The sequence below is a fragment of the Bidens hawaiensis genome, unplaced genomic scaffold, assembly GCF_021521415.1.
Source record: "Bidens hawaiensis isolate Kalapana, Puna unplaced genomic scaffold, B.hawaiensis_p1.1 tig00030814_1, whole genome shotgun sequence".
In the NCBI taxonomy this organism is placed as follows: domain Eukaryota; kingdom Viridiplantae; phylum Streptophyta; class Magnoliopsida; order Asterales; family Asteraceae; genus Bidens; species Bidens hawaiensis.
In genome coordinates, this window is record NW_027495158.1 from 53591 (window position 1) to 81415 (window position 27825).

The 27825-nt window shown below is 32.3% G+C and overlaps 3 protein-coding genes and 1 pseudogene across 4 annotated transcripts; 2 read left to right on the plus strand and 2 right to left on the minus strand.

Annotated features, from left to right (window-relative positions):
• The first annotated feature begins 211 nt into the window (after nt 1-211).
• Nucleotides 212-2376, plus strand: LOC143581150 (oil body-associated protein 1A pseudogene; annotated as a pseudogene).
• Nucleotides 2377-2462: 86 nt separating this feature from the next.
• LOC143581156 (uncharacterized) lies at nt 2463-7278 on the minus strand. Its single transcript, XM_077063997.1, has 10 exons — nt 7000-7278; nt 5557-5716; nt 4538-4599; nt 4295-4454; nt 4075-4195; nt 3815-3896; nt 3633-3733; nt 3477-3555; nt 3362-3412; nt 2463-2654 (listed from the first exon to the last, which is right to left on the minus strand). Exons 1-10 carry the CDS (start codon nt 7276-7278, stop codon nt 2571-2573), a joined length of 1179 nt encoding a protein of 392 aa, XP_076920112.1. The 3' UTR covers nt 2463-2570.
• Nucleotides 7279-11161: 3883 nt separating this feature from the next.
• LOC143581140 (transcription factor bHLH62-like) lies at nt 11162-13819 on the plus strand. Of its 2 annotated transcripts, none has more exons than XM_077063989.1 (7): nt 11162-12012; nt 12108-12253; nt 12602-12667; nt 12762-12830; nt 12916-12987; nt 13146-13328; nt 13407-13819. In XM_077063989.1, exons 1-7 carry the CDS (start codon nt 11415-11417, stop codon nt 13512-13514), a joined length of 1242 nt encoding a protein of 413 aa, XP_076920104.1. In that variant the 5' UTR covers nt 11162-11414; the 3' UTR covers nt 13515-13819. The 2 variants fall into 2 exon arrangements, with proteins under 2 accessions (XP_076920104.1, XP_076920103.1); XM_077063988.1 differs by having other exon boundaries at nt 11162-12008; nt 12092-12253.
• A 5387-nt stretch (nt 13820-19206) lies between these two features.
• On the minus strand, nt 19207-27781 carry LOC143581141 (kinesin-like protein KIN-12B). Its single transcript, XM_077063990.1, has 16 exons — nt 27181-27781; nt 26121-26258; nt 25928-26011; nt 25707-25832; nt 25567-25626; nt 25339-25485; nt 24883-24978; nt 24604-24746; nt 24374-24523; nt 24126-24255; nt 23298-23526; nt 22682-23208; nt 22501-22599; nt 22264-22416; nt 20844-21605; nt 19207-20071 (listed from the first exon to the last, which is right to left on the minus strand). The coding sequence occupies exons 1-16, from the start codon at nt 27466-27468 to the stop codon at nt 19835-19837; spliced, it is 3369 nt and encodes a 1122-aa protein (XP_076920105.1). The 5' UTR covers nt 27469-27781; the 3' UTR covers nt 19207-19834.
• Nucleotides 27782-27825: the final 44 nt, after the last annotated feature.

A 27825-nucleotide genomic window follows, 5' to 3' on the forward strand; every position in this document is an offset into this window, starting at 1 on the left:
TAATATGAAAGACCAAAAAAACAATATTTGGAGCATAAATATAGCCAGTTTCCACATGTCACATTCATAGTACATTTCTCCATTAAGGAAGCAATCAAAACAGGAAAACATTTGTACTTTTATACCATTTTAGGAAGCACAAGACACGAACCTTATACAACATTGTATTCCACCTTGTTCCACCACCTTCAAAACTTCATAAATCAAACATCGCCATAGCTCCATTGAATCTTATTCAAAATGGAACCCGTTTCACGCATCGGTCCTTCCTGACGTTCCCGGAGAAAAAACCAAAGTCACCGCCTCCATGGTCGATACCGCCTCCGCCACCATCCAAGCTTTCGGTCCTACCAAAAAAATCCATCAACATTTTTGCGTGTAAGTCTGAATCAATGTTTTCAGAACATACTGGAAACATGCATGTGTCCGAGATTTCGGGTTACCCTAGCAAGAACTAAAAAAAAGGCATTTATACATTTAAATAAAAAAAATACTAAAAATTGACGATAATTGTGATAATAATAAAATGATAAAGTAAGGTGAACCCAAAATAATCCAATTGTGTTATGATATTTAATTGTTTTAAGTTTTATTGGCTGATGATAATTTAATTGTGTAGATGTTTAAGTTTAGTGGGCCCAAAATAACCCAATTTGTGGACTTACGTCTTACGCTCCTTTATTTATGGTAAGTAGAGATGGGCAAAAACCGGTTAATCGAATTGACCTGAAAATCAAACCAGTTTAAAACCAATTATGTAGAAACCGGTTTGGAATTGATTGAAACTACAGGTTTAGAACCAACTTGTAATTTTCTTCATCAAAACTGTTCCAAACAGGTTAATTAAACTGAAACCGGCCAAAACCAGTCAAAACCTGAACCAAAACAAATCGTAACTTGGTCAATAAACCGGTTTCAACCCAAACCAACATTACCGATTATAAATCGGTTTTGACTTTTGTTGACCAAACCAAACCAGTTTCAACCCTTCTTATTTTGAGTTTTAAACCGGTTTGAGCACCTCTACTAGTAAGTTTATTGATAATACGATTGTTTATATATATATTTTTTTAATATATATGTATATTTTAAATATAAATCAGGCTCTAGACGGTCGCCTAGCCTCGCACCACCTGCAGGTCGGCCCCGACTAGATAGTAAACCGGTCCACTTATAAAAAAATTATGAAAAAATAAAATTGCATATATATCTAATACAAAACATAATATGAAAAATGTTTTAATGTGAATTTGTTGAATTTGTAAATGTAATAAAATATGAAGACTTAAATAAATTGAATGCGTATTGATAATTTTGTTAATTAGTGATTTTGTTAATTAACATTGGTAAGGTTTCACTTGTATGCCGATGACATGACTCGACAAGTTCGGAAAAACCCCTTTGGCATAGCCACGAGTATGAGGTGAAGAGCGGTGTGCTTTTCATGCCTGGTGTTCCTGGTCCAGTTGAACGTCAAGATCTTGATAAGTTGGTCCAAACTTATGGGAAGGCGATTCATTTTTGGCAAGTGGATAAAGGCGATGAATTGCCGCTTGGGTTACCGCATATTATGATGGCTCTAACACGAGACGGCCAACTATATCCTAACCTCGCTAAAGGTATTGTTTCATTCGTAATCAAACTAATACTATTAAACAAATGAGTATCACTGACAACCAAATTTGTTCGTTTGATTTTTAAATCGAATTCAGACATAAACTCGGCTTGACAAGCTTTAAATGAGAAAGAGTAACGAAAAATCGTCAAAATGGACATGTTGACCACCTTTTAGGTCAAAACAGACATTGACTTCAACCCGATATAAAAAACTTTTTCAAGAATGGTCAATTAGAAAAAGTCAAATAAGTTAAGTCAGCTAAGGAAGTAATTGTACCGGCTAAAACCTTGTCTTCTTAGCCAGCTTAGCTTATTTGTCACTTTTTTTGCAGTGAGCTAAAAGTCAATGTCTATTTTATCTTAAAAGATGGCCAACATGTCACATCTGTATTATTCATGAACAGTTTAACCTCTTCTGCGTCGTCATCTCTGCATGATATTCATCGGTGAATACAAGTAAACGTTATTTTTCACCGGTGAATACACTATACATGATCATGGTGACATTTTTATAATTAAAGCGGATCTTACATTCATGCTCATTGATGACTATGCGGATTGTTTACAGATATGGAGACTCGATATGGCGTCTCCTTCGATAAGGAAAGGGAGAAACGAGCGAACATGGAAGGACCACCCCACGGAATCCACCCAAAGGCGAATGCTGCTGGGATCGGGCTCAAGACCGTGCTACGAGAGATCGAATGCAAGCCTTCCGGTCTCCCTAATCTTGAACCAGTTTCCAGGGATAAAGCTTAAACCTCACCATTGTAATTAAGTCTTTTGTTTTAGAATAAAGATGATGACTGTATGAATGCAGCCATATACATACATACATACATACATATACATCAGTAAAAGTAAAACAATAGTTACAGGTTTAATGTGATTTCTGTACAACAAGTAGGCAAGTGTAATAATAATTCATGTATATCAAGTGAGTTAATATCAACTCACGGAACACGCTCGAGCACCCTCTGTAACGTACTTTTTATCCCGTCTTGATCGAGTGAAGTTACCAGTTGTATTTCTTGTACCTGAATAATATTTTTAGCCACATGTTATTTATAACACTGCATATATGTCTACTTTTATCTGATCTAGTTCAAGTCCAAATATTATATTATGTTATATTATATTAAAATGAGGTGTTGGCGCCAGCGCAAAGATACCGTCGGGCCACGTGGCAGCAGTGAGGCAGGGCTGGGTGGTTGACCGACCCTGGCCCGACACCCCAATATGCCCGATTTTTTTTAATTATATATATTTTTATGAAAAAAAATATGTATATTACTCAACTAATTTAAGGCCCAAATTCTTTTTTTTTTTGCGTTTGGCCCAAAAAAAATTCATGATTCTCGGAGACAGCCCTGCATGGCAGCCCCTTGGAATGTCGCGTCATCAGGTAAAATTGTTTTTTTTTTAAATTTGGACATTTACTAATTTATTTCTTGTGTTTACTGCTGATAATGTATAGTTTTTTTAAATTATGTTAAAAAAATGTATCATAAGCTATAATTATACGAGTGCTAATACCATTCTGAGCATTTAATACATATTTTTGTATCATAAGCTATATGAGTGCCGTTATTATTTTGGTGTTTAATTTTTTTAGTGCAAGTAAGCTATACAAGTGCCGATATTGTTTTGACGTTTACAGCTTTATTATTTGGATTTATTGTTAGTAGCGTAACAAACCTAACTGATACCTAACATTGTAGCCATAGTACATAAGCTCGCATACCTGTCTTCCCGCCCGAGCTAGTAGAGTGAACTGATTTTCATTAGGTGGTGCCTGTAAACAGTGCAAGATCAAGAAACGTACAGACACGCGTTCAAAAGTCAAAAGGTCAACTTACATTCGACAACCAAAGTTGTAAATCTTGTGACACCACTCGTTTCTCAAATCCTTGACGGGTTATCTTTATGTCAATTATGCTGGTTTAGTAAACCAAACCGATTAGTCAAAAACCATATAATGTTCCAAGTTTAAAACACATAATCTTATTATATACCCATCTTCTCGTTGTAGCTCCTCCACTATTGTTTCAAGTCCCGGAAGTGGCACAATAACATAATCATCGGTGTTGTCTAAACCAGAACCAGCTGAACCATCCTGCATACGATATGTTATGATCATTAGTTGAAACACGCATAGTGTTAAAAACTTAAAATATGAAGGAAAAAAAAACTATACCTGTGGAATGACTTTCTCTAAAGTTTCAAGTAGTGGATCTTCCTCTAGTTGCTTTATTGACAATGTAATTCTTGACTTATTCCTGCATATTATTAATTTACGGGTCGCGTTTGTGACGTGACACGAAAAAAATCATATTTAGAGTTGTCATGTATTATAATAATAATAGTAATAATAATAATAATAATAAAAATAATAATAATAAAAATAATAATAATAATAATAAAAATAAAAATAATAATAATAAAAAAAACTGTCACCTGTCGACACCGATGACTTTGACCTTTACGTCATCCCCCTCGTTTAATATATCTCTCACGTCTTGAACCAAGTCCCACGACACCTCGGACACATGTACCAGTCCAGTAAGATGATACAAACCTGCAACGAGTTCCTGATGCATCAATATAAACTACAAACTTTGACTTTGACTTTGACTTTGACCATGTGACGTATACACTTTGACCCCAAAACTTTTACCATCTGGGAACCGCAAATGAGCAAAGGCGCCATAGTCTTCAACTGACCCAACTTTTGCTTCGTAAATATTTCCTATTTTGACCGTGTTCGAATACTTTGACCAAACCGCTTCTTTTTCAGAGAATATTAATTTACGTTTCTCCTCTTCTGCGTGAATCACCTAACCATTCATATTTAACATCAGTTATTATTTTTCTTTATGTATAATAATCTTAAGTTAAAACAAAATTTTCATTTTGGCACCTTAACGGAAATGAGAGAACCAATTAGCGCTTTCGCTATCTCTTGAATGCTTTTGTCTGGCTCTGCATGATTTACCATCAAGTTCGTTTATGTATGATATCTTAATGTTTGTTCATTAAAGGTTATTAATACTTTTTAATGACTTTTTAAATCTTATCATATACATTTAAGCATACTTATCAACTATAAACACAAATATATACACGACTATTATGTAATCCATTTATAAGTATATTAACATATAAAATTGTTAAAAAAATTATTTTTTTAAAAAGACACAAACTTGGTAGCAGGACCGAAACGTTGACACTAGCCATTATCAGTTAACCAAATCAAATAAAATATTGTTTCTATTCGTTAACCGTTCACAAACAAGTTCATTTTCTTAATGAACAAACACAAACAATAAATTTTGTCTGTTTGTCCGATAAAATAATAAAATTGTTACAAAAAATTTAAAAAAAAACACAAACAAGAAATTCTGTCTGTTTGTCCGATAAAATAATAAAATTGTTAAAAAAAATATAAAAAAAAAACACAAAAAAGAAATTCTGTCTGTTTGTCCGATAAAATAATAAAATTGTTAAAAAAAATTTAAAAAAAACAAAACAAGAAATTCTGTCTGTTTGTCAGATAAAATAATAAAATTGTTAAAAAAATAAAAAATAAAAAAACACACAAACAAGAATTCTGTCTGTTTGTCCAATAAAATAACAAAATTGTTAAAAAAATTAAAAAAAAAACACAAACTTGGTAGCAGGACCGAACCGTTGACACTGACCATTCTCGGTTAACTAAATAAAAAAAACATAGTTTATGTTCATGAACCGTTCACAAACAAGTTCATTTTCTTAATGAAGAAACACCAACAAGAAATTCTGTCTATTTGTCTGATAAAAACTTAACGGCGGAACATGCGCAAGGTCATGTAATCATGTTCAGTTCGGTTTGTGTGCAGCCCTATGTATTGTGGTTGTAACATGACTAGAGTTATATAACTAGTGATAATGAATATTTACCTTTACAAGAATGTGATGGGCCCAACTGTGGAAATGGAAGAAAGCCCACAAGAGAATAGAACCGAATGAGTAAACCGCCACCATTGGATCCTTCAACTCTGCCTTGATATACAATCCCATTCTCTAAATGAGCCCTTGCTGCCTTCCAATCAGCAGATCTCTACTTCTTTGCACAAACTAAGTTTTAGATACCAACTTACTAGAGAAAAATAACACTTCATATAATAATAATAATAACCAAAATTTTCAAGTATGCACCAAAGTTGCTTCAAGTTTTCTTATTCATGTAAAGTTACTTTTTTTTAGAACGGCGACTATTTTTTTTATTTTATTTTTTGTGTTTAGGCCACCGCACTCTTCAAATTGGAGAGCCCCGTTGCCCCGAGCTGGCCAGACTGTGTTGACTTAACCGGGGCCCACGCTGGCTTCAGAGTTTGGCTTGGGCATTCCCCCAGGATAACCATACCGTCTGCTACCTCTTGACAGTCGTAGTACCGCCACAAGATCATATGTCACTAGCGAGTGTTTCTACTTAATGATAGTTTTTAATTTGACTTGAAATGAACAATTACGAAATAGAAAATTACCAAAATAGACATATTTGACAAATATCTATCCAAATTGGACATAGCCAATAGAACAATGACGCATAACCCCCTTGGGTACCACTAGGCACCAAATGAGTCTACACATTATATCAAGCAAAACTAAGTTGTCAAAATGATATTAGGACACGTGTCGCAACTGGACTACGTTGGTGCCTAAATGTCGATATATAGGTAACGACGGCACCTTTTGTTGTCTGCCACGGCTCCAGAGGTGCCTAGATGCCCAAGAGAGAAATGTGTAACTGTTGTATTGGTTATGCCTATTTTTGTGTATATATCTCAGTGCCTATTCTGTATAAAACTTTGTCAAACATGTGTATTTGGTAATTATTTAGAGATAGTTTTCACTTAATAACTAACTCGTAATTGATTCATATGTGTTCTATTAAGTACCCTTTGGCCTGTAAACGAGCCAAACGTTCAATGAATGAACTGTTCATGAATTATTTGGCGGGAAGTTCGTTTATGTAATAAATGAATGAACGTTAACATAAAATTTGTGTTCGTTTATGTTTGTTCATATATGTACATATATCTTTGTTCATTTATGTTTGTGAATTTTAAACAAACGAACATAAACAAATTAACCGGGCATGCTCATTTTTCAAACGAACAAAATATTTATCTGACTAAGTGTTTGTGTTCGTTTAAAGTTCACATTAGGGATGTTCACGAGTCCAGGCTAAGTTCACACCTAATGGCAGCAAATTAATTAAGTCCTAACTATAGGAATTACTTGTTAACTGTAAATAGTAAATCATTTTGAGTTGCAATTTTACACTACCAATTAATATTTAGAAAAACATTGTGAATAAGTAAAAAGAGAATGAACTACCCGAGCTTGTCTGACGACATCTTGATCGGAGTCAATGAGATCAATGAGCTGTTGAGTCGTCGTCGTCGTCTTTGCTGAGACCGCATCAGAAACCTTATTATTATTATTATTAGGAGGTGGGTTTGGAGGAGTTAATGAGCTTCGACAAATGAACATATTATTATTATTATTATAAGAGTTGTTCCATTTCAATGGTGAAGCATCGGTGGCGAGTAGGTGAGAGATAAAAGCGATACGAGGCGATGCTGCTGCTGCTGACGTGGCGGCGGAGAGTTGCATATTCCGGTGACGGAAGAAGTGCAGTGTTATGTTTTAAAGGATATGAAGATTGAGATAGAGCATACAAAATACCACATAACTGTTAGTATTGTTTTGTGTTTCATGGGATAATAGGTTTGTGTCGTCGTGTCATGCTCATGCCCACAGATTGTCGTCTATCTCATCATAACTTACTTAATAATAATAATAATAATAATAATAATAATATGGATTTTATTTATTTTTAACTTGATCTATGGTGAGCAAAAACCAAAACATAACCCGAAGACCAAACCGTTAATGATGGTTACGGTTATAGCTAATGTGTCCTTGTTTATAGACTTTAACCGAAATTGAATCGAACATGCATGTATTTTACAAATTTTTATACTTTATACTTTTATGTTCATCTTTTATGCCTCAATTTCTAGTTTTGAGTATTTATTTTTTTGTTGGAACTGTTATTATAAATTTATAACATAGCTTGGAAGTTGCAACGCCATAGCCAAACTTGAAACGGGCATGTTTTAGATTCAATAGTTCATGATTGAGCTTGGAACACATAAGCGAACAATTTTCAATTGGAGCAAAAGAAAAGAAAAATGAATTAGACAATGAACCGAACTTAACGGAAACTGACTATTCAATTTAATGGTGTAATTAAAAAAAAGTAAAGACGAAGTAAATTTCATTATTATATATATTAAAAAAGGAGATTTTTTTCCCCTCAAAAAAACACTATTCATTTTACTATTTATTTTAATAATATTTTATTATAATTTATTTTTTTATTAATTAACTTTTACTATATACTTGTTTATGTTTAAAAACTGATGAAAACATGAAAAGTTAGCTAATGAAGATTATGAAGTTGAACACTTCATGGCCCATACATAGATCCTTCGAACTTCGAAGTACAAACTCCAAACTTAAAATTCACTACAAGAAAATGGGCCTAAATAAACCCAAACATGAGAACATGTTACGGTTGCTTTCTCTTAAAACGGGCTGGGTAGCCCAAATGAACCCTCAATAGCCCATGATTTGAGACATATATATCCACCATCCACGTACTATTTCCAAAACATTTGATTCGTTCCTAGATTTTGACACATTCGAATATTGCTTGACATGAAGAAACTATTCTCTAACTTGAACACGGATTTTATAACGAGTTTTTCAATTTGATGTATAGTCCTAACAACTATATGTATATCGATTTAGAGTGTTTAGGTAAATGTACATGCTGGTACAATGTGACATGTCTGAAGATTCACTTTAGTATAGTTGAAACACAATCTAACAAACTCGAAAACCAGTTTCAAAGACGATCATCATGTCCCGGTTTACCCACTTTTTTATAATACATGGGGCTTCTGAACTTGTTTAGTGGTTACTGGATAATTTGATGTATGTTTTATAAGTATTTGAGCAGTGTTTTGAAAACTTGTTGAATTAATCAATTCGACATTAAACAAAAAACCGTCATTGTCATCGTTTGGTTAGGAGCTAATGGACACCCAAATAAATTACAAGGTTTTGAGAAAACTAGGTAAAAATGATGATAACCAACATGTCGTTGACACGTGTCTCCTCTCTTGGTTGCCCTACCGGCTTTCTAAAACATGCAAACTCATAACCACTAGAGACCGTAACTTTTAATAACTTGTATTTAAGTTACTACTTTTGTTGTTTTTTTAACTACATAAGCGAGTGTCATGTACTGTTAACAATTAATCTTGTTAGTATATAAAGAATATACTACGTAGAAAATTTATTTTAAAAAAATAAAATACTGTTGTTAATAGTTGTTAGTAATTCGTGCGGTCTGACAAACTGCAATAATTTTAATAATAAACTTTGTTTAAGGGGGGGTTAATTATTGGGTCAAATATTGTTTAGGGTCTACTTCAATGATTAATGCCACCTTAAGATCCATAGGCCTCTTTTTAATTTCAGTTTACTTCTTTATTTTCCTATGTCTAGAGACAAATTGTAAAGCAATATAAAATAAATAAAGTGAATTATTCTCGGTATATATTTTTACACTATTTAAAAAATCACCCTTAGGTTAAGTTGCTCACAAGTCACAAATACACATCTTTAGAGTTTTTGATTGGTCTTTTATAAATTACAAAGGTAACTTTTATTGTTTATTTGGTGATATCATATTAACACTTTGGAACAAAGTTATAGGGTTAAAAGCTACACTGTTGTTACTATGTTGGTCAGTTGGTGGCCAAAATGTTAACACGGTTCAGAAGTAGGGGTGAAAGGCGTTCATTGTTTCGATTTTAGTAATCATGGGTTGTAACAGGATAGCTGAGATGACGCAAGGTCCACATGGCAATGATATCACAATTTCAAGGGTGGAACATTGCCGATTTAGTGTCTCTCATTACAATCACTACACATGGTCTTAAGAAAAAGTACGTATTAGTATTTAATCAGGTTATAAAATGACAAAATAATGCATTAGTTTCTAAACATCTACAACTCCTCTAGATTCTCTTTTCCTCTTGTTTTTTAACCGTTTTAGATTTGTTTCTATCCCCTTTGTCTCCACTATTGTTTTCTTTTACCTTTTTTTATCAAGAAAAGAACATAAGAACAAGAAAATTACTTTTCTTCCACTATACTCCCAGTCCCAAACACCATTGTATATGTGACAACCGGCGGTGAGGTTTTTATAATGAATGCCCAAGCCAAACTTTGAAGTGAGCTCGATTAAGACAACATAGTATATATGGACAGAGTGGAGATAACGGAGTTCTTTAATTTGAAGAATGCAATAGCCTAAACATAAGGAAGTAGCCTTTCAAATAATAATAAAAAATAAAAAATTATATAAACGATAGTTATGTCGCTTGATGGAAAGTTTCAGGTTCAATCTTTAGACATGAAACTAGTTTAAGAAAATGGTGTAGTATACAAATATTCTAGTTTGTAGTTAACTAAAAGAAAGGGATAATTTATACTCATACTTTATAAATGTATATGAGAATTTACTGTTTATAAATGAATGTTGTATAATAAAACTTACTCCTAATAATAATATGACTAGTAGTAGTAGCTAGCACACGCTTTACCTTTTAACCTTTTGAAACTGAGGCCGTGAGGCGCATTATGACTTTTTATTAAATAGTCTTTTAGTTGCTCTATATCAATCAATTATTCTTATATACTAATCACTTTATTATATGGTTATTTTTATTGCATGAACATAGTTCCTTAATGAATATATATATATATATATATATTTTCTCATCTGTAATTGACGTTGTATTTTGCTTTAATATTAAATGTTTTATTACTAAGTATAATAAAAGGCACTCTTTCAAACATTGTCATGCATCACATAAATATTTGGGGTTTTCACATTCCACATTGAAAAATTATTATAAGTAATTTGGTTAAATTTGATTTAAACAGCTTAACCTTTTCCAAATCTCTTTATTTTTTTATCAATATGTGTAATTATATATGTATATATGTTTAATATTTACTTTTATCATAAATATACATTATACTATTTTTATTTATTCTATCATATAATTTCTTTGAACGACATAGATTATCACGTGTAAACCCATCCTTTCAGGATATGTCCAACGTCAACTCCTCGACCGTCGTGAAACCATATGCCCCTAATAAGCAGAAGCCATATAAATTCCGTAAACCCTTGCCCCCTATTAAATTCAGACTAGCCTAAATAAAAATCAAACTTACGTCTCTACTTAAAAAGAATAGACTTCTTACTACTAGACCAACTTCCCAAACATTTATTATGATATTATCTATTATTAAAATATTATGTCATATGTATATATTTTTTATATCATATTTGTGTAACTCACTTTCGCTTTCCCATCTCTATCTATTATTATTATTATTATTGTTATTATTATTATTATTATTATTATTATTATTATTATTATTATTATTATTTATCACCTATCTTCAACTCACAACTGCCCTCCCACACACACTTACAAACACCCTCTCTCACACACTCTATCTTTCACATACTTTAAATTCCAAGAATCAGAAAAGACTTATCAATTCTCCCAAAGTTCCAATCTTTCTTACTCCATCCCTCAAAACTAACACACACCCATTTCAAGATTTGCAAGAAACTGCATACCCTTTTAATAATTATGGAAGAAGATCAAGTTTTCACCAACACCGGAACTGGAACTGGAACTGGAATTGAATTCCCTCAACACTGGAATTCAGTCTTTGGAACTGGAATTCAAGGTTCATTTTTCAACTCAAATTGTGAGAATTCAATGGACCAAAGAGATGTTTTTGAGTCTGTTTTGAATTCCAATTCCAATTCCAGTTCCGGAGTTTCAATTCCCGGAGCAGCAGCTGACAGCATTGTGCTCCGGGAATTGATTGGTAGACTTGGTGGAATATGCAATTCCACTGACACAAGTGCTACCAATTCTTGTTACAATACTCCATTGAATTCACCTCCAAAGGCTAATCTTTCAGTTCCAGGGAATCACCAGTTCCCATTCAGGACTGATCCTGGATTTGCTGACAGAGCAGCAAGGTTCTTGAGTTTCGGTGTCGGATTCCCAGAAGAAAATAAAGAGGAACCATCTGTATCCGACACTGAAACCGGAACCGGAATGAAAGGACAGGATAATAATAATAATAATAATAATGGAAGAAAGAGAAAGGTGATTCCTAAAGGAAAAGGAAAAGAAACACAAACAAGTACAACAACTTCTAAAGATGACAAGGTTAGTTTGGTCATTTTACTAGTAATATATTTTTGTACTTGTTGACAGAGTGTTGAAATTTGAAGTAAATCTCGTGTTTGCAGGTTGTGGCAGAGGCAGAAAAAGAGGAATCAGATGCAAAAAGAAGCAAGTCAAATGAAGATAAAAAGAGGAATGAAAAGTCAACAGAAGAAGCACCAAAAGATTACATTCATGTTAGAGCCAGAAGAGGTCAGGCCACTGACAGCCATAGTCTTGCAGAAAGAGTAAGCAATCTTTTCCAACATTAACAAGATTAATATTATTATTATTAGTCCCGAGTTGATGCTGATGACAGAAACAAAGTCTCTTAGATGTTCAAAGGAACTGCGTTCGAGTCATAGTAAATAAAAGAGCGTTGTCTTTATGGAAAACAAAATTATTATTATTAAAATATTATTGTTATTATTATTACGGCTATCTGATGTGGATGAGAGAGAGGGGGGGATCAGTTAGTTTTTATCTCGCCAAAATGTTGTAGCGCATGAGTCTTAGGAGACGCGGCGACGCGATTATTACAAAATTAACTCACATTTCTTTATTTATATTTACTTTTTTTTTTTGGAAAAATTTAGGTGAGACGAGAGAAAATTAGTGAACGGATGAAGTTTCTTCAAGATCTTGTTCCGGGTTGTAACAAGGTAAAAGAAAGTTTCAATTTTTATTACTTTTATGCACATTTTGAAGTAAAAGATGAAGCATTTGGATATTAAGGTTGTAATCTTGATTTTATAGGTCACAGGAAAAGCTGTTATGCTTGATGAGATTATAAACTATGTACAGTCATTGCAGAGACAAGTTGAGGTAATTAAGATTGATTTAGTACTAAATTATCATAGTTTAAATAAAAATATATTGATTTGTTTCTAATGGTTTTTTTTTTTTTTAGTTCTTGTCTATGAAATTGGCCCATGTTAATCCAAGGATGGATGTGAGTATGGAAGCACTTTTATCTAAAGATGTAAGCTTTTCTAACTCGTTTTTATTGAATCCGAGGGGGGTTTTTGGACGTGGATTTTTTAACATGTTATCAGATAACCTGTTATTTAAACTCACGTCCAAACACCATTCACTTCCGTATTTGATAATTTGGGAGTAATTTTGTGTGCAAATTTTCAGATGTTTCGGCCTATGGTTTCTATGCCTGACAATGTGAACCCTTTTGATGCCTCGGTGCAACCACTCCCATACGGATTCCAATCCCAAATAAATGGTATGGTCCTTGATGGACCCGAGAATCCGTTTTCCATGAACCCGTTAATGGCGACCATGAAGCCATCTCACATTGATGGTTTTGGTGAGGTAAATTAAATTAAATTTTTAGTTACTAAAATATATGTCAAGATTTGTATTAAGAATTCTTGTTACATAAAAATTTAGGCTTCAACATTTTGGGAAAATGACCTTCAAAGTATTGTAAAGATGGCAATAAGCCAGGATCAGCCACAAGGCGCCTTTCACGGTGAGTTAACTTTTTTTAAAGTTTGACTTCTTGTGAGTTAAAAAGTCAAGATTTTCTTACGTTTGAACATTTTTACAGGTCAGATGAAAGTTGAGCTATAATACTTGATCACTATACAAATATGATGGATTTATGTATAGAGAGAGAGATATAGAAGACACATTGTTGGTATAATTCTAGACTAATTTCAAGAATCCGGTGGCGGTGTTGGCTGGCGGTGGCCGAGGGGTTATGGAACCTTATAAAGTTAGTTGCTAGTAATATGTTGTAACATGGTAAGGAAAATGTTGTAGGGGTTGATGATAGAAAAAAGAAAGCTTTTTTACTTCAATCTTTTTTTCTTCATATTATTCTTACCATATTGATAAATTTAAATCGAGTTTCTTGATTCATTTTCAACTTTTGTTTGTTTGCTTTTACTTATACGACTTTATTACTCTAAACCGTCAGATATATGTTACTTGTCGAGTTGTTTTAGCCTCTTTTTACCGTCTCACAAAACAAACTACTGATCATTAGTAAAATTTGGGTACTCGATTGCTTATATCTCCATTCGATATCCCAAAACTTGTAGTCAATAACTTGACATGAAACTACTTGAATACATTATCAACAACGGATAAAACAAACACAAAAACATATGATATATATTGACTACTAGATTTTTAAATTTTAACAAATAAAATTGACACAAACAATATGTTTGTTAGGTCTCTAGTCTTTTCAAGAAACTTTTAGGTGTTATCAAGATTGCTCTAAAGATTTTTGCACTATGGTTATTGCTTTAACTTTCTGAAAAATAAAAGATTTTTTTTCTTTTCTTACTTTTTATGGTGATTTTAACTGTTGAGAAGTGTCATAATCAAGAAAATTTATTTTCAAGAAACATCTAGCAATACTAAAGATGATGTTACATTTAAAATATAATGCTTATCTTAGACTTTGTATAACTTGATATATATTTAGGGTTGTAATAAATTGTATAGTACAGTATAATACATATACGATAATATCAAACGACAACATATACGATACGTATAAATAACTAAACTATTTCGAATTCTTGAAACATTTGATTGCGGTTTGCGTAATTTGTGGCAAGATTATATGTTTAAATTTTCTTGTTAGATTGTAGAACAGTTGTTTGTGGGGACATGACATACATAAGTCCATTTAATTTTGATTAATAAGAGGGATTGATGTCTACAATAATAAGTTGTAATATACACATATAGTTTGGTATGCATTTAAAAAATGTTGATATACAAAAAACTTTTCACAGTATATAAAAATTTCACATTAAACTTTACACGTATTTTATGATCGCGTGCTAAAATTATATGCTTCAAATGGTTAGGGGTGTGCGTGGTGTGGTTCGGTGCCAGTTTAGGCTAAAACCAAACCGAAAACCAAAACTTCGGTTTTTGGATTTTTTGAAACCGTTCGATTTCGGTTATTTTGGTTTCGCTTTTTCGGTTTTCATTTTAGTTTCGGTTTTTTCGGTTTTTTTCATTTGAGCTTGAAAATTTGAGGCTAAAAAAAAAGTAGCAAAAAATAATTAATTTAAGTATAAATAATTTTGTTCATTGTTAACTAATAGACTATTATATATTTGACCAAAAATATACGAGTTACATATTTATTAAATTCTTATAAATTACTTAAAATAATAATTTAAATTAAAATTTAGGAATTCGGTTCGATTTTTTCGGATTTTTATTACATGGAAAATCAAAACTGAACCGTTAGTTCGGTTTTTATAAAAACATAAAACCAAACCGTCAGTTTCGTTTCGATTTTTTCAGTTTCGAAATGGTTTTTTGGTTTCTTGTACACCCTATAACATACAATGTACCCAAAAGTGGGTAATGGTACTTTTGGGTGTATCATATGATTATTTTCGAAATGACATTGTGATTGTTCACCAATATAAAATAAATGTGAAGAATTTGTTTACGTTTTTCATGATCGCATAGATAAAAAATATTATATTTGTATATATATATATATATATATATATATATATATATAGGGTTAGTATCATTTAAGAACTCTAAAAAAATTAAGAACTATTAGGAACTCTATACAACCAAACATGTTTTTTAATTTTTTTTATATATTAACATTATTTAAGAGTAGTTTTATCATATTTTATATAAAAAATTTTGATTACATATATTAATCACAAGTTTACATATGTGTAAAATTAATATACTAACAAATTTACATAAGTGTAAAACAAAACATAGATATTTATAAAAACTAATTTTAAAAACTGAACTCGTAAGTATAGATATACAAAATGATAAAGCTACACTCAAATACCATTAACATACAAATTTTTTTTACAAAAAACGTTAGTTTTCAAAGACTCCTTCAAGTTCTTAAACAATTTAACAGTTCTGTAATGATACTCATCCTATATATATATATATATATATATATATATATATATATAAACAGACATGTTGTGGTTGTCATTATATTGTATATATATATGTATATCATTAATGCTTTTCAAATTTTGATGTTAACTCAAGAAATTTGGTCTTGAATATTTTTCTGGATTACAACAAAAGTATCAATGCAATACGTCAAAGACTAGAGATATAAATAAAGGTGGGCCTACATGTGTATGTGCCTTATCCTGACCCATACTCACCTTTTAGGCTTTAGTTTTTCAGCTTACATTAAAAAGAAAGTATACAATATACAACTTATATAAATATATGTTTTTATATGTTATATATAAAACCCAAAGTGTTGTTATATCATTTTATTTATATGGCTAGTAATTTTTCAAAGAATGTAACCCTCACATAGATGATGACAGACCACATAATATTATACTCTTATATAAATAACTTAGAAATATAAATAAAAGAATAGACTATTATTAATAAGTTCTAGAAAAAAAGTTTAATAATACACCATTTCTAGAGAAATTATTATTCCACCGGCTTTACTAAAAATATTTATGAAACCAAAAAATCCCTTAGTAGTTTTGTGTTTATAAAACATTGTAACATCATTGTTAATGGTGGTCTAATTTCTAAATATGTAACAATATTAATATTGATTTATATGAGAGTTTTCATTCTAGCTGTAAACAAAATGAATGAAAAAGACATTTGATTTTGAATAGATATAAAAATAAATGAACAAAAACATGTACTATCACGTAACCTTTAGACATTGTACCTAAAAGTTTGTAGCATTATTGTAAATGTAAAGTACATTCCAAGGCAATTTATGGCAATTCATGATGATTGTTAACAACAAAAAGCCCAATCAACTATTACAAACCTACCCAATCATTTACCCTTTTACACAAGGTTTCCATTTTCCAAACAAGCACACATTTCTAAAATGTTATATTTTAAAACATTGTACAACTTGCATTGCATGATGTGCATATCACTAGAGCCTGTCATATTTGGATTTGGTCATAGTGGAGTGTTGAAGTATGTTACAAGGGAATGTAATTAGGAATAAGGGTTCTTGTGAATAATGGAATTGGGGTTGGTCCCTCTTAGTTATTATCCACCAAATAGTGGTTGAGCCAGCTTATGTGAACATTGACATTGACTTTACATTGTTTTTGGAAGATCATAACTTGATGCAAATAGTAAGTGTTACCAAACTTGTCATTAGATTTCAGTCACCTTCCCATTGATTAACCCAAAGTTTTATATCTATAAAAAGAGAACATTAAATAGTCAATAACAAAAATAATAAAAAAGGCATTTGAAAGAAAATATAAATAAAATCCAGATACAACATTATATTGGGCAAGCAACTTTTGATAAATGCTAATAGTAGTATTGCATAACCAGGGTTTATTTATCTTTAGCACATTGAGTTGGTATATAAAAATTATTTAAAACCTTTTATTAAAGAAATTATTTTAGTTTTGTAAATATAACACTTAAATAAAAATACACCATGATATACGGGTGCATACATTGGGGTTTCATAATATTTGGTTTAGACTTTAGAGTACGGTTTTTTACGTTAGATCTGATATGGTGTAAAGTATTCATAATATTTGGTTTAGACTATAGATTGTTATATGTTACTACTCATTATTCGATTTAGTAACTTTTTTTCAACAAGATGTTTTCTTAAAACATTTTCTCAACCTAAAAGGCAATGCTTGGTTAAAAAGTGGACCTTTCTTTTACCATAAAAATAAAGTAAGCATCACTTTTACTTGGTTAAAGTTCAAGGAGAAAAGATGATTTATATATGTTTGTGACTTGCATGTAATGTTCTAAATCCTTTTTAAAAAAATGGATAGATCTGAGTTATATATTATATCTCTAGCAAATTAAACATGTAAATTTAAAAAGGTATCAAAATTTATTCAAATGATCACTATCTCATGATTCTCATCAACATATTATATAATAAGAGACAATTAGACAAACATGTCGTTAGAGTTTTTATGATTATAATCAATACATCAATAGTATAATGAACTCATTGCCACCGCTAAATCGCTAACCATATAACTTAGTCAAATATCATTTATAATGATGTTAAAGTGAATACTTAGTAGTACATAATAATAATAATAACTAACAAGACTAGTAATAATCCCATTAATATTATTAATATAGTTAAAGAGGGGACGTTGATGGGAGATGTTTGTTTTGGTGCAATTATGATTAAGGAAGATGGGCCAATAACCAGGCTGTCACCAGTTACATATTCATAAATCACACTCTTTGTTTCTTACTTTATGTATCTTTCTTTCTTCCAATCCTTTTAATGGGTTGGTATCATCTAATTATATATAGTTGGATGAACCAATGGAGTAACTTGTAAATAATTACTAATTTGAGTAAATGTTCTATAGTAACAGTTCAACTACCAAAAAAACTGTCACTAATTTGATTATAATGCCCAAAGATGGTCCTTCTGTCAGAATTAACTTGCATACTTTATGTCCCTAAAGTTTTTCATATAAACAGGGCCAACTTTCTCTATCTTTATGCAATTCAAGTTCATAAGATTAAGATATAATAAATATCCTAACTATGAATCTAGGCAAATTGCTAAATTATAAAGATTACAAATCATACTTGGTCCAAAATAACAGCCTAGACATAGAGGAGGCAATTTTAACCCATTCACTCAAGGTCAAATAAAAAGATAACTAAAAACCAAAGGCACAACAAACGAGTCAAACCACTCGCGAGCTACCCGAGCTCATATTGACAAAAAGCTCAAAAGGAGATGAGATCATTCGAGCCTGAGCCTCAAACAAGTTTGTTTAGTTATCGAGCCCAAGCTCGAGCCTTGCATGGGAATCTCGTTCAGGCTCGTCAGGCCTTAACGGGCCTCGTGTATTTTTAAGTTTTACCACCTTTGGAATTGTACGTATTAACTTCACACTGAGCTCGAGCCAACCTTAGGCTCGTTTAAGGTTTTCTCAAAATATATAAAATAATTAAAAATAGATAAAAATTAATTTATAAGTAATAAACGAGCTGAGCCCGGGCAGAGTTCGAGCTTGAAAAAACAACTCACGAGCCGAGAGTTGAAACTAACCAAGCTCGAGCTCTCGTAAAAATATTGTATATGTATCACACCTTTCTCAAAGCTCAACCAGAAAGCAATAATATATGTAAAAACTGGACAAAAGGAGCTTGTAGGACAACCGGCCTGATATCGCGATCATGGCCCATTCTGTGTCTTGATAATCGTTTATAAATCCCTATCTTTGTACAAATAAAATATCATAAACGATTATCTATCTTTATAAGATATTGTAAGGCCAAGATTGCTATCTACTTGGTTTTTTCCTTTATTACATATATACCCTTAGTGGTCCATAAGTAGGGGAGATATACATATCAAAGAAGACAATGCCATAAGCTACTTGTTTAATGGTCTCTACTGACATGAAGTAGACTCACCACACAACAGGATTCAGGGGGGCTACTAAAATGGTACTTGTGAACTCCCTGTCTATGCTTATTTTTTTAAAATAATAATACTAATATCTATATATTATTTAATAAGTGTAATAAACTAATAATAATATTAATAAGTAATAGACATGATCTACTTGAAGATTTCCCTCTATCCAGTTGACACTTAAGGCCAAAGAAAATAAAGAATCTAAGATTCTGAAACTTACATTATCTAAACATGAATCCGAAAGATCATTTGTCTCTCTATGAATAGGGCCCTACATACCCTATCTATATTTCGAACAAAATATTATCATCATACATATTGGCTAAAGATTGTTTGTGAAGGTGAACTGGAAATATTACATTTCTATAACAAGAACTTTATATAAGTACAAACAAATTTTGAGACGAAAGTTTGGTACCTAAATGTTGCATGTGTCTTTTCCGGAGAACCAGGAAGTGGGTTCTTTATCCAGATTAAAGTACTGTTCGTATTCCTCTTTGGGTTGATGGTCAACTGTGAAGTTTGACCCTGTATCGTATATTGGCATGTCATAAACAGGAGTTGATGGCGATGCTTCAGTCTTTTGCTTTTTCTTCAGTCTTTCAATCTGTTTGAAAGCATTTTCAGTTTCTTGTTCAGCCTCCATAGCCCGTGCCTGCATTAAAGAAATAAGAAACATTATAAGTTGCTAAATCTTAAAACAATTCAATTTGACTAGAATGCATTAGTCCAGGTTATGCTATATCCACAGAAAGCCAAATGAAAAAAAAAAACTAAACGGGTCAAACCGGTTGAATATAGCCCAAAATGTATTTCCAACGCATAACACCTCCTAAATCATGTTATTCGTATAATCATATAACTAATAAAACAATATATATTTTTTATCATATTTGGTACACTGGTTAATTATTGAAAATTTAAAACGTGTTTTGGCCCATTTACTTATACATGTGTCAACCTCGTTTGTGTTCTATCTCAAACGAGTCAAATTAAAGTAAAAGGCGAAAAGGACGAACGGATGAAACAGGTCAGCACTAGTTAAAAGTCCATTTTAATGCATACAACGCCCAAAATTGTTTTAGTCAAAGATATACTGTTGTTGCAACAATATCGTTTTTTTTAATAATAGTTAAGTTATAAACATTGAAAAAAAATTCAATAAAACGGACTTAAAGAGTGTTATCCGGTCAACCCGACCCCATATCACCAGTTTTAACCCAAACCCGTGCCACATGTCTATCTTGCCAAATCTATATGCTCTCAAACTCCCAAATCACAGTGATATTATTTATTTTTATACAACCTTCTATCATTTCAGTAAAGAGTATAAGAGCTATTAGTTAACATAAATAACTACAAAGCATTATTATTACCTATGATTCATATGAAATGTATGTGTTAATTAGCAAAAACAAGAATCTGACCTGTGCAAGAGCGACAGCTTCTTCTGCATCTCTGAGTCGAACAATCAACTCACCAGCAGCCTGTACAGCTTCAGAAGTGTCATTTAACTGTTCTTGAAGCCCTTTAATTTCATCTCTATATCTTCGTTTCTCCTTTTCTCTTTCAACTTTTAAGGTTGAGATCTCAGTAGCAAGAGCATTGATGAATCTAGATTCTGCACCTCTAACTCCCGCCTTAACAGCCGCTTTCTTAACATCTTCAATAGAATCTTGAATTTTCCTTTTACTTATAAGCAAGTCCGTATGCTTTTCTTCCAAATCAACATACTGCTCGAGCATCCGTGCGTGATTCTCCAAAGCCATTTGCAAGGCTTCCTTCAGTTCTTCTGAACATTTTCTTTCATAATCAAGATCACGCCTTTGTTTTTCAGCAAGCAAATGGCTTTCTTGAAGTTCAGATTTCAGTTCTTCTATAAGTGAATTCCATTTGCTTTCGGTTTCACTGAATCTGATTCTTTCGGATTCAAGTATCTGTTCAGCACTCTCAAAAGTTGACTCTCCATTAGTTATTTGCAAAAGTGGACTTTCTTTTTTGGTCAACTTTGGTGTACAGTCAATGTACAATTGAAGTTGACTTCTTAAATCTTGAACTTCCTCAATCAACACATCTCTCTCTCCCATATCAAAAAAGTTCTTGTAACGCTCCAATTCGTCTTGAACATTTTTTAACTCGATTCCTTTCTTTAAAATTTCAGGATGGTTCTCATATTTTTCCTTTAGAATCTGTATTGCATGTAGAAACAAAAGCACAAAAGATTACCTCATTTACTTATAAACGAGTCAACTCGGATCGAGTATTATCTCGAATGGATTGAATGGGTTAAATATGAAAATTGAATAAATGGCAAAATGGGTCATACAAAAAAAAAAAGCCAAATGGGAAACGAGTCACACAGGTTGAAAGTTGCATGAAGTGTATTTTTATGCATAAAACCTTCTAAAATCACTTAATTCAATAAATAATTATAAAATTAATACTTCTGTTTTAGTAATCACAATTACCGTATCAGTTTATTGAGTACTTAAAAAATTCAATAAAGCTTTTGCGTGTCAACCCAACTAACCTGTTACTTAACCAGGTCATCTCAATATATCACCTAGAAAGATGAGATGGTAAAAACTTGAATGTAATTGAAGAATAGGAATGCCTATACTTATGAATGGGTCTATTTTCGATTACATTTAACCTTAAAAAATATTGTTAAACAAAAAAATGGCAAAGTGAGAGACGGGTCAAACGGGTTGATATTTGCTTGAAGTACATATTCTATGAACACAACCTTCTAAATCACTTTACTTACATGCTTAGATTAATATACCACTTTGTTTTAGCAATAAATAAAATTGTCAAAATAATATAACTGGAATATAGAATGTATACCTCATGCTTATTTGCTAAAGATCTCAATTCTTCGTCTACAAACTCCTCTGTTGATAATACTCCATCCATGAGGTTCTCAAGGCGGGCAATTTTATCTTCCTGCAATTGCCCAATAACTGAATTGCACTCCCTTTCATGTTGGTATTGTTGTACCTGTAGTGGAATGAAAGTGGTTGAAAGGGTTTTTGCATCATCTCATGATAGCATAAAACAATAAAACAATCAAAACCAACATACCAAACGATTCAGTTGCATGATTTCCGCATTTTGTCTGGTGCAAAACTCCTCCAAAGCCATTTCTCGCCTTATGGATCCAGCAAGAACCTTTTCTGCCGCCTGCAAGAATGTTAAAACATTAACAAGACCAAAAACAAAAAGAAATTAAATCCAAACAGCTTTTTTTATGTTAAAATCATACTTTTGGAATAACAATCTGCTTTGATACATTATCATCCGACAGCGCATAATCAACAGGAACCAACTGTAGACTCAAATCATCATTTGCATCTTTTACTTCTTCCAAACTTTTACCCTTGCATTTGCTGCAAAAAAACTCGTTCTCTAGAGAAATTGTTTGCACGCCGATCTCTTTTTTAACTGGCTTTGGTTCATATGCAACAGACTTATATGGAAATCTGAATGATGAACGGCCCAAAATAGGACTTTTTCTATGTTTGTCAAGTATTTCAAGCCCGTTTATTAAGCTGGCAGCCAAACGGTTAGTTTCCGGAGAAGAAGTCAAAGTGGAGGAATTCCTTAAACTTTTTCTACTGCTTTTAATAATTCGTGGTGTAACGCTTGGAGTGGGAGATTCCAGAACCAGGGTTGCTTCAGATGGGGCTATGGTTAGGCTAGGGGTCCCACCGTCCTCCAACTTCTTTGAAGAATCCTGATCACACGTTTTATCATCTAATGAATGGATCAAGCTTTTTTGATTATTTGCATCTGTAGGGTCAGTGTAAAAGATTTGGTGGTCAACTGTTTGTAGACGAGTTTAGCTTAAGAAGTTATCATTTTCAAGATTTAATGTCTACCTGATTCCATGATTTCGCATGCCTCAGTGGCTGCTAAAATCGTTTGTTCTGCTTCCTCAACTATTTCCATTTCTTCATCATTATCATCATCCATGCGAGGCAACACCATTGGATGACGACTTAAGCTATTTTTCAAAATATTTAAGCTTCTTCGAGCGTTCCAAGCTGTTGAATAGCCCGTTCCTGGGTCAACGTGGTTACCATTTGACTTCATTCTCAACAGTTCTTCCTGTTAAATATCAATTCCGGTTAGTAGATGTTAATTATTAGTGTTCTATCATTCGGGTTTATTAGTGTATGGCCTGTAGACCCAACAGTTCACCCTCCATTGTAATTACAATATTCAGATATTATCACATGGTCACTTTTACAGTAGATATATAAATTTCAACCTGCTAAATATTGTTATTGTGTCAAACAGAAAATATTTAGAAAAAGAAACAATGGCCTAATAGGAAACAGGATGTGTGGAATGTATCAGTTCATGTCAACAACATTGGCTGATGATTAAAGCATAAAACTTCATAAATCATATCATTTTAAAAGTTATTATGTTAGCAAAATATTTGTAATCATAGTTTTTCACCAATTTATGACTTATTAACTTTTTGAAAAGGAATAAGGTTTTTGGGGTTGCTTTTGATGTGAGAGGGAAAAATTATAATGAGTTTTCATAAAAGACCCCAAACACCCCCTTTATAAGCGAATTGTTTGAATAAATTTTTTTTTTAACAAAAGGGGCCTGTTTTGACCAAAACCAAAAATTACTCGTATTGAACCAAACCATTTTGACCCGTTACTAAGAGAGAGAATGAACTAAAACTGTACCTTAAGGTGCCTAATGATTTCACGCAGAAATTTTGGATCATCTTGTGTCTCTTCATTCACAACCGCTTTGTTTTTAATGGCTTTGGCACGCTGAGCAAATCTCAGTGTACTCAAAGTCTCACTCTTACAGCTGTATCATTAAATTACAAAAGATATAAGTTATTGTGAAATCACAAATATGCTTAAGAAATTAAAACAATAAAACATAGAGTTAAATAAAAAAGATATAAAATAAAGTTTCACAATACCTTTGTGCAGGAGATATGGCACAGACCATGGCAAGCTTTGCATTGCCACCAAGAGATTCTTGTAATAAAAACGTCAACTTTGAATCTCGATAAGGAATGTGCCTCTGTTTTCCACTTTGAGAAACCTCAGCAAGAATGTTAATCAAATTCCTGCAATTGAAACACATAACTTAATTCAATTATAAATCTACATTCAATTAAAATAACAAAACAATTATCAGATTCCATACCCGAGCTGTGAGAGGGAACGATTAATATTCCCAGCTTCTTTTAGGCGCTCTCCAGCTGCTCTGGTCAACTTCTGTCTTTCTGACCCCGCAAGGTCAACAAGATTAATTCTGCTAGTTTTGAAGGAACTTAGGCCATCCATACTCTACAAAGTTTAAATCGTAATTTTTTTGGAAATTAGTTTACAAGATAAGATACTATAAATCAACAGTTTTTTCATGTATAACACAGGTAAATAATTTGAAAATGAACTCTCTTTAACCATGGTTTTATTGTATCACCTTGCATCTTGATTCTACAACACAAGTGAAAACACTATGTGAACGTGAACTCTCCATGTTAATACTTGTAGCGCCAGTTCTCCTATTTGACAACCCCTGCAAAGGAAACCAGATTTTATGTTTGTACATAAGAAAAATACTTGTATAATCTAACATAGTTTCCACAAATAGCAGGTGAAAACTGCTGGCCAAAGTTTCAGTCACTTTCCCAACACAGTATATATCAATCCAACAAATATACACCTTTTATGTAAGAGTTTAGATCACGTCAAATTTTAAGACATCAACATATTAAGTGGCGCCATATTTTTATATCAGGTTTCTAGATCTGACACTGAAATACAAGTATATGTACTCTTAAAAGGGTCATGCATTATTTAATCAGGGCACTTCTATGACATGTGAGAATATATAAATCAAAAGCAATTGATTCAATGTGAATTTAGACATAGATACCTTTTTCAAAAGCTGGGTCACATCCTTTATACTGCAAACAGACTCCTCAGTCAAATTTTCCACATAAACACCTGTTTTAATATCTTCTCTTATTTGAAGGTTTTTTTGAGTTGGATCCAACAAGTCAGTAATTTGTTCATTGTAGATCTGCAAATACAATGTTTCAAAATTAGGATACGTGTAACAGTGAAAGTTCACACGTCCATGATAAATAGACTAGCACATTACCTCGAGAAAAGAGCAACGACATTGATATACAAGTTGTTTGCCAGCATGTTTGTTTTGTTCCTATGCAAATTTGCAATTGAAATGTGAGATAACAAGAAAAATGAACATTAAGCTAATTTATTACAGACATATAATCTCACCTCAGAAATGCGAGCAAAAAGTCTTTCAAACACACGGGGTGTCAAACCTTGTTGACCGCTAGATAGTTCGCCTTCTAATAATGCGTTAGCTGGCCCCCAAATTGTGTAGGTCTTACCACTCCCGGTCTACTCAAATGTTATAGACAGTACATAGTTAATACAGTTATACATAACAGCCAAGAGGACACAGAAACAAACTATTACGCTCACAGTAAGAATACCTGTCCGTATGCAAATACAGAGCTGTTAAATCCAGCAAGACAATTTTCAACTAGTGGAGCTCCAACAAGATTGAATATATCCACCTGAATAGACAAACAGAAAACAACAGGAAGGTTATAATATTATAATACATCATCCAGGTTAATACTGAAACAGATTCCACTCAAAACAAACAAATTAAGAGCAACTAGCCTGAGTAGATGTTGAGTCTGCAACATAATCGAAAGTAAATGGTTGTTCAAGAATGGTCAAAGAATCAGTACACGTCTTCTGGACTATAGCTTCCCCCTCTTCTTCGTTCTTGTTTGGTGGCCTCACACGCACAATAACCTAAATTCAGCCACATCAGAATAAAACAAAATATTAAACATCTTCCTTACATTCAAAGTTCAAACAAACAACTTATGAGCACTTTGTTAGTTTTCAAATAACCTACATTGAGCCACAACATAATAAAATCAAATATCTTAATTAAATTCAAACAAACAACTTATAAGCAACCTGTTAGGTTTTTAAATAACATACATTGAGCCACATTATAATAAAATAAAATATCTTCATTAAATTCACAAGAAACAGCCTATGAGCAATCTGTTAAGTTTTCAAATTACCTAAATTGAGCCACATCATAATAAAATTAAATATTGTATATCTTCATTACATTCAAACAAAAAACTTATGATCAAATAAACTAAACATCTTCCTTACATTCAAACACACAACTTATGAGCTATCTGTTAGCTTTTCAAATAGCATAAATTCAGCCACATCATAACAAAATTACTAATTAAAATACAATCCTAGAATTCAAAGTTTCAAACAAACAACTTATGAGCTATCTATTATGTTTATAATTAACCTAAATTCAGCCACATCATAACATAATCAAATATTAATATCTTCCTTATATTTAAACAGACAGCTTATGAGCAATCTGTTAGGTTCTCAATTAACCTAAATTCAACCTCATCGTAACAAAACTATATATCTTCCTTGCATTCAAACAAACAGCTTATGATCAAATAACCTAAATTCAGCAAAAATAAATAAAACTATATAAATAATAATAATAATAATAATAATGATAATAATAATAATAATAATAATAATAATAATAATAATAATAATAATTCAAACACAAAACTTATGATCATATAACCTAAATTCGTCCAAATCATAATAGATACTAAATATCTTCATCACATTCAAACAAACAATTAATAATCAATCAACTAAGCATTCCAAAAACTACCTTCACTCCAGTATCAGCTCCAGCCACACCACTCTCCGCCACAAAATCATTACTCAGCTTCCGCTTCAACACATTAGCCATCGGCGGCCGCGGCGGAAGCGGCGACTTGACTTTTCCAACACACGGCGAACCTGCCGCATCCGTAATCTCACACGGCGGATCATTCTCCTTCAACAACTTCTGTTTCCGACTCGAATGCTTCACCTGCTTGCTAGGGCTAGGGTTTGGCGACGGCGTATCATTCTCCCGTAAGATCGGATTTCGCAACGGCTGCTTAACGTGCTTCATAATAATCTAATTGAGATCACAATTAGTGTTTTGACGGACAATTATGCGAGAAATGAGTGAGAGATTAGTGCAATTGTAATGGTAGCCGTTAGGGTTTTGAGCGGTTTGATTATTTGAATTGAATTGAAATCAAATTGGGGATCGGTGAAGTGGCTTTTTGACTGTATTACCCCTTTGGGATTTGATTGAAGTGAGATATTGCCTCTTATGTTTGGGGTATGTATGGTAATTACCCTTCAATGTTATTATTTCCTAAATAGAAGTGACATTGTTTTATATCATGTGAAATGTTTACTTAATTAGCTAGATTCATTATATTATACTCCAAGTATTTTATTAACTGTTATTGGTATTACA

Coding starts and splice junctions, on each gene's coding strand:
- LOC143581141 (XM_077063990.1), bottom strand. CDS start 27,468: ATGAAGCACGTTAAGCAGCCGTTGCGAAATCCGATCTTACGGGAGAAT. Junction 26,259..27,180: donor GAGCTGATACTGGAGTGAAG/GTAGTTTTTGGA, acceptor GGCTGAATTTAG/GTTATTGTGCGTGTGAGGCC. Junction 23,527..24,125: donor AAATCATTAGGCACCTTAAG/GTACAGTTTTAG, acceptor GATATTTAACAG/GAAGAACTGTTGAGAATGAA.
- LOC143581156 (XM_077063997.1), bottom strand. CDS start 7,278: ATGCAACTCTCCGCCGCCACGTCAGCAGCAGCAGCATCGCCTCGTATC. Junction 4,600..5,556: donor CCCATCACATTCTTGTAAAG/GTAAATATTCAT, acceptor TAAATCATGCAG/AGCCAGACAAAAGCATTCAA. Junction 3,413..3,476: donor TACAACTTTGGTTGTCGAAT/GTAAGTTGACCT, acceptor CACTGTTTACAG/GCACCACCTAATGAAAATCA.
- LOC143581140 (XM_077063988.1), top strand. CDS start 11,415: ATGGAAGAAGATCAAGTTTTCACCAACACCGGAACTGGAACTGGAACT. Junction 12,668..12,761: donor TTGTTCCGGGTTGTAACAAG/GTAAAAGAAAGT, acceptor TTGATTTTATAG/GTCACAGGAAAAGCTGTTAT. Junction 12,831..12,915: donor CATTGCAGAGACAAGTTGAG/GTAATTAAGATT, acceptor TTTTTTTTTTAG/TTCTTGTCTATGAAATTGGC.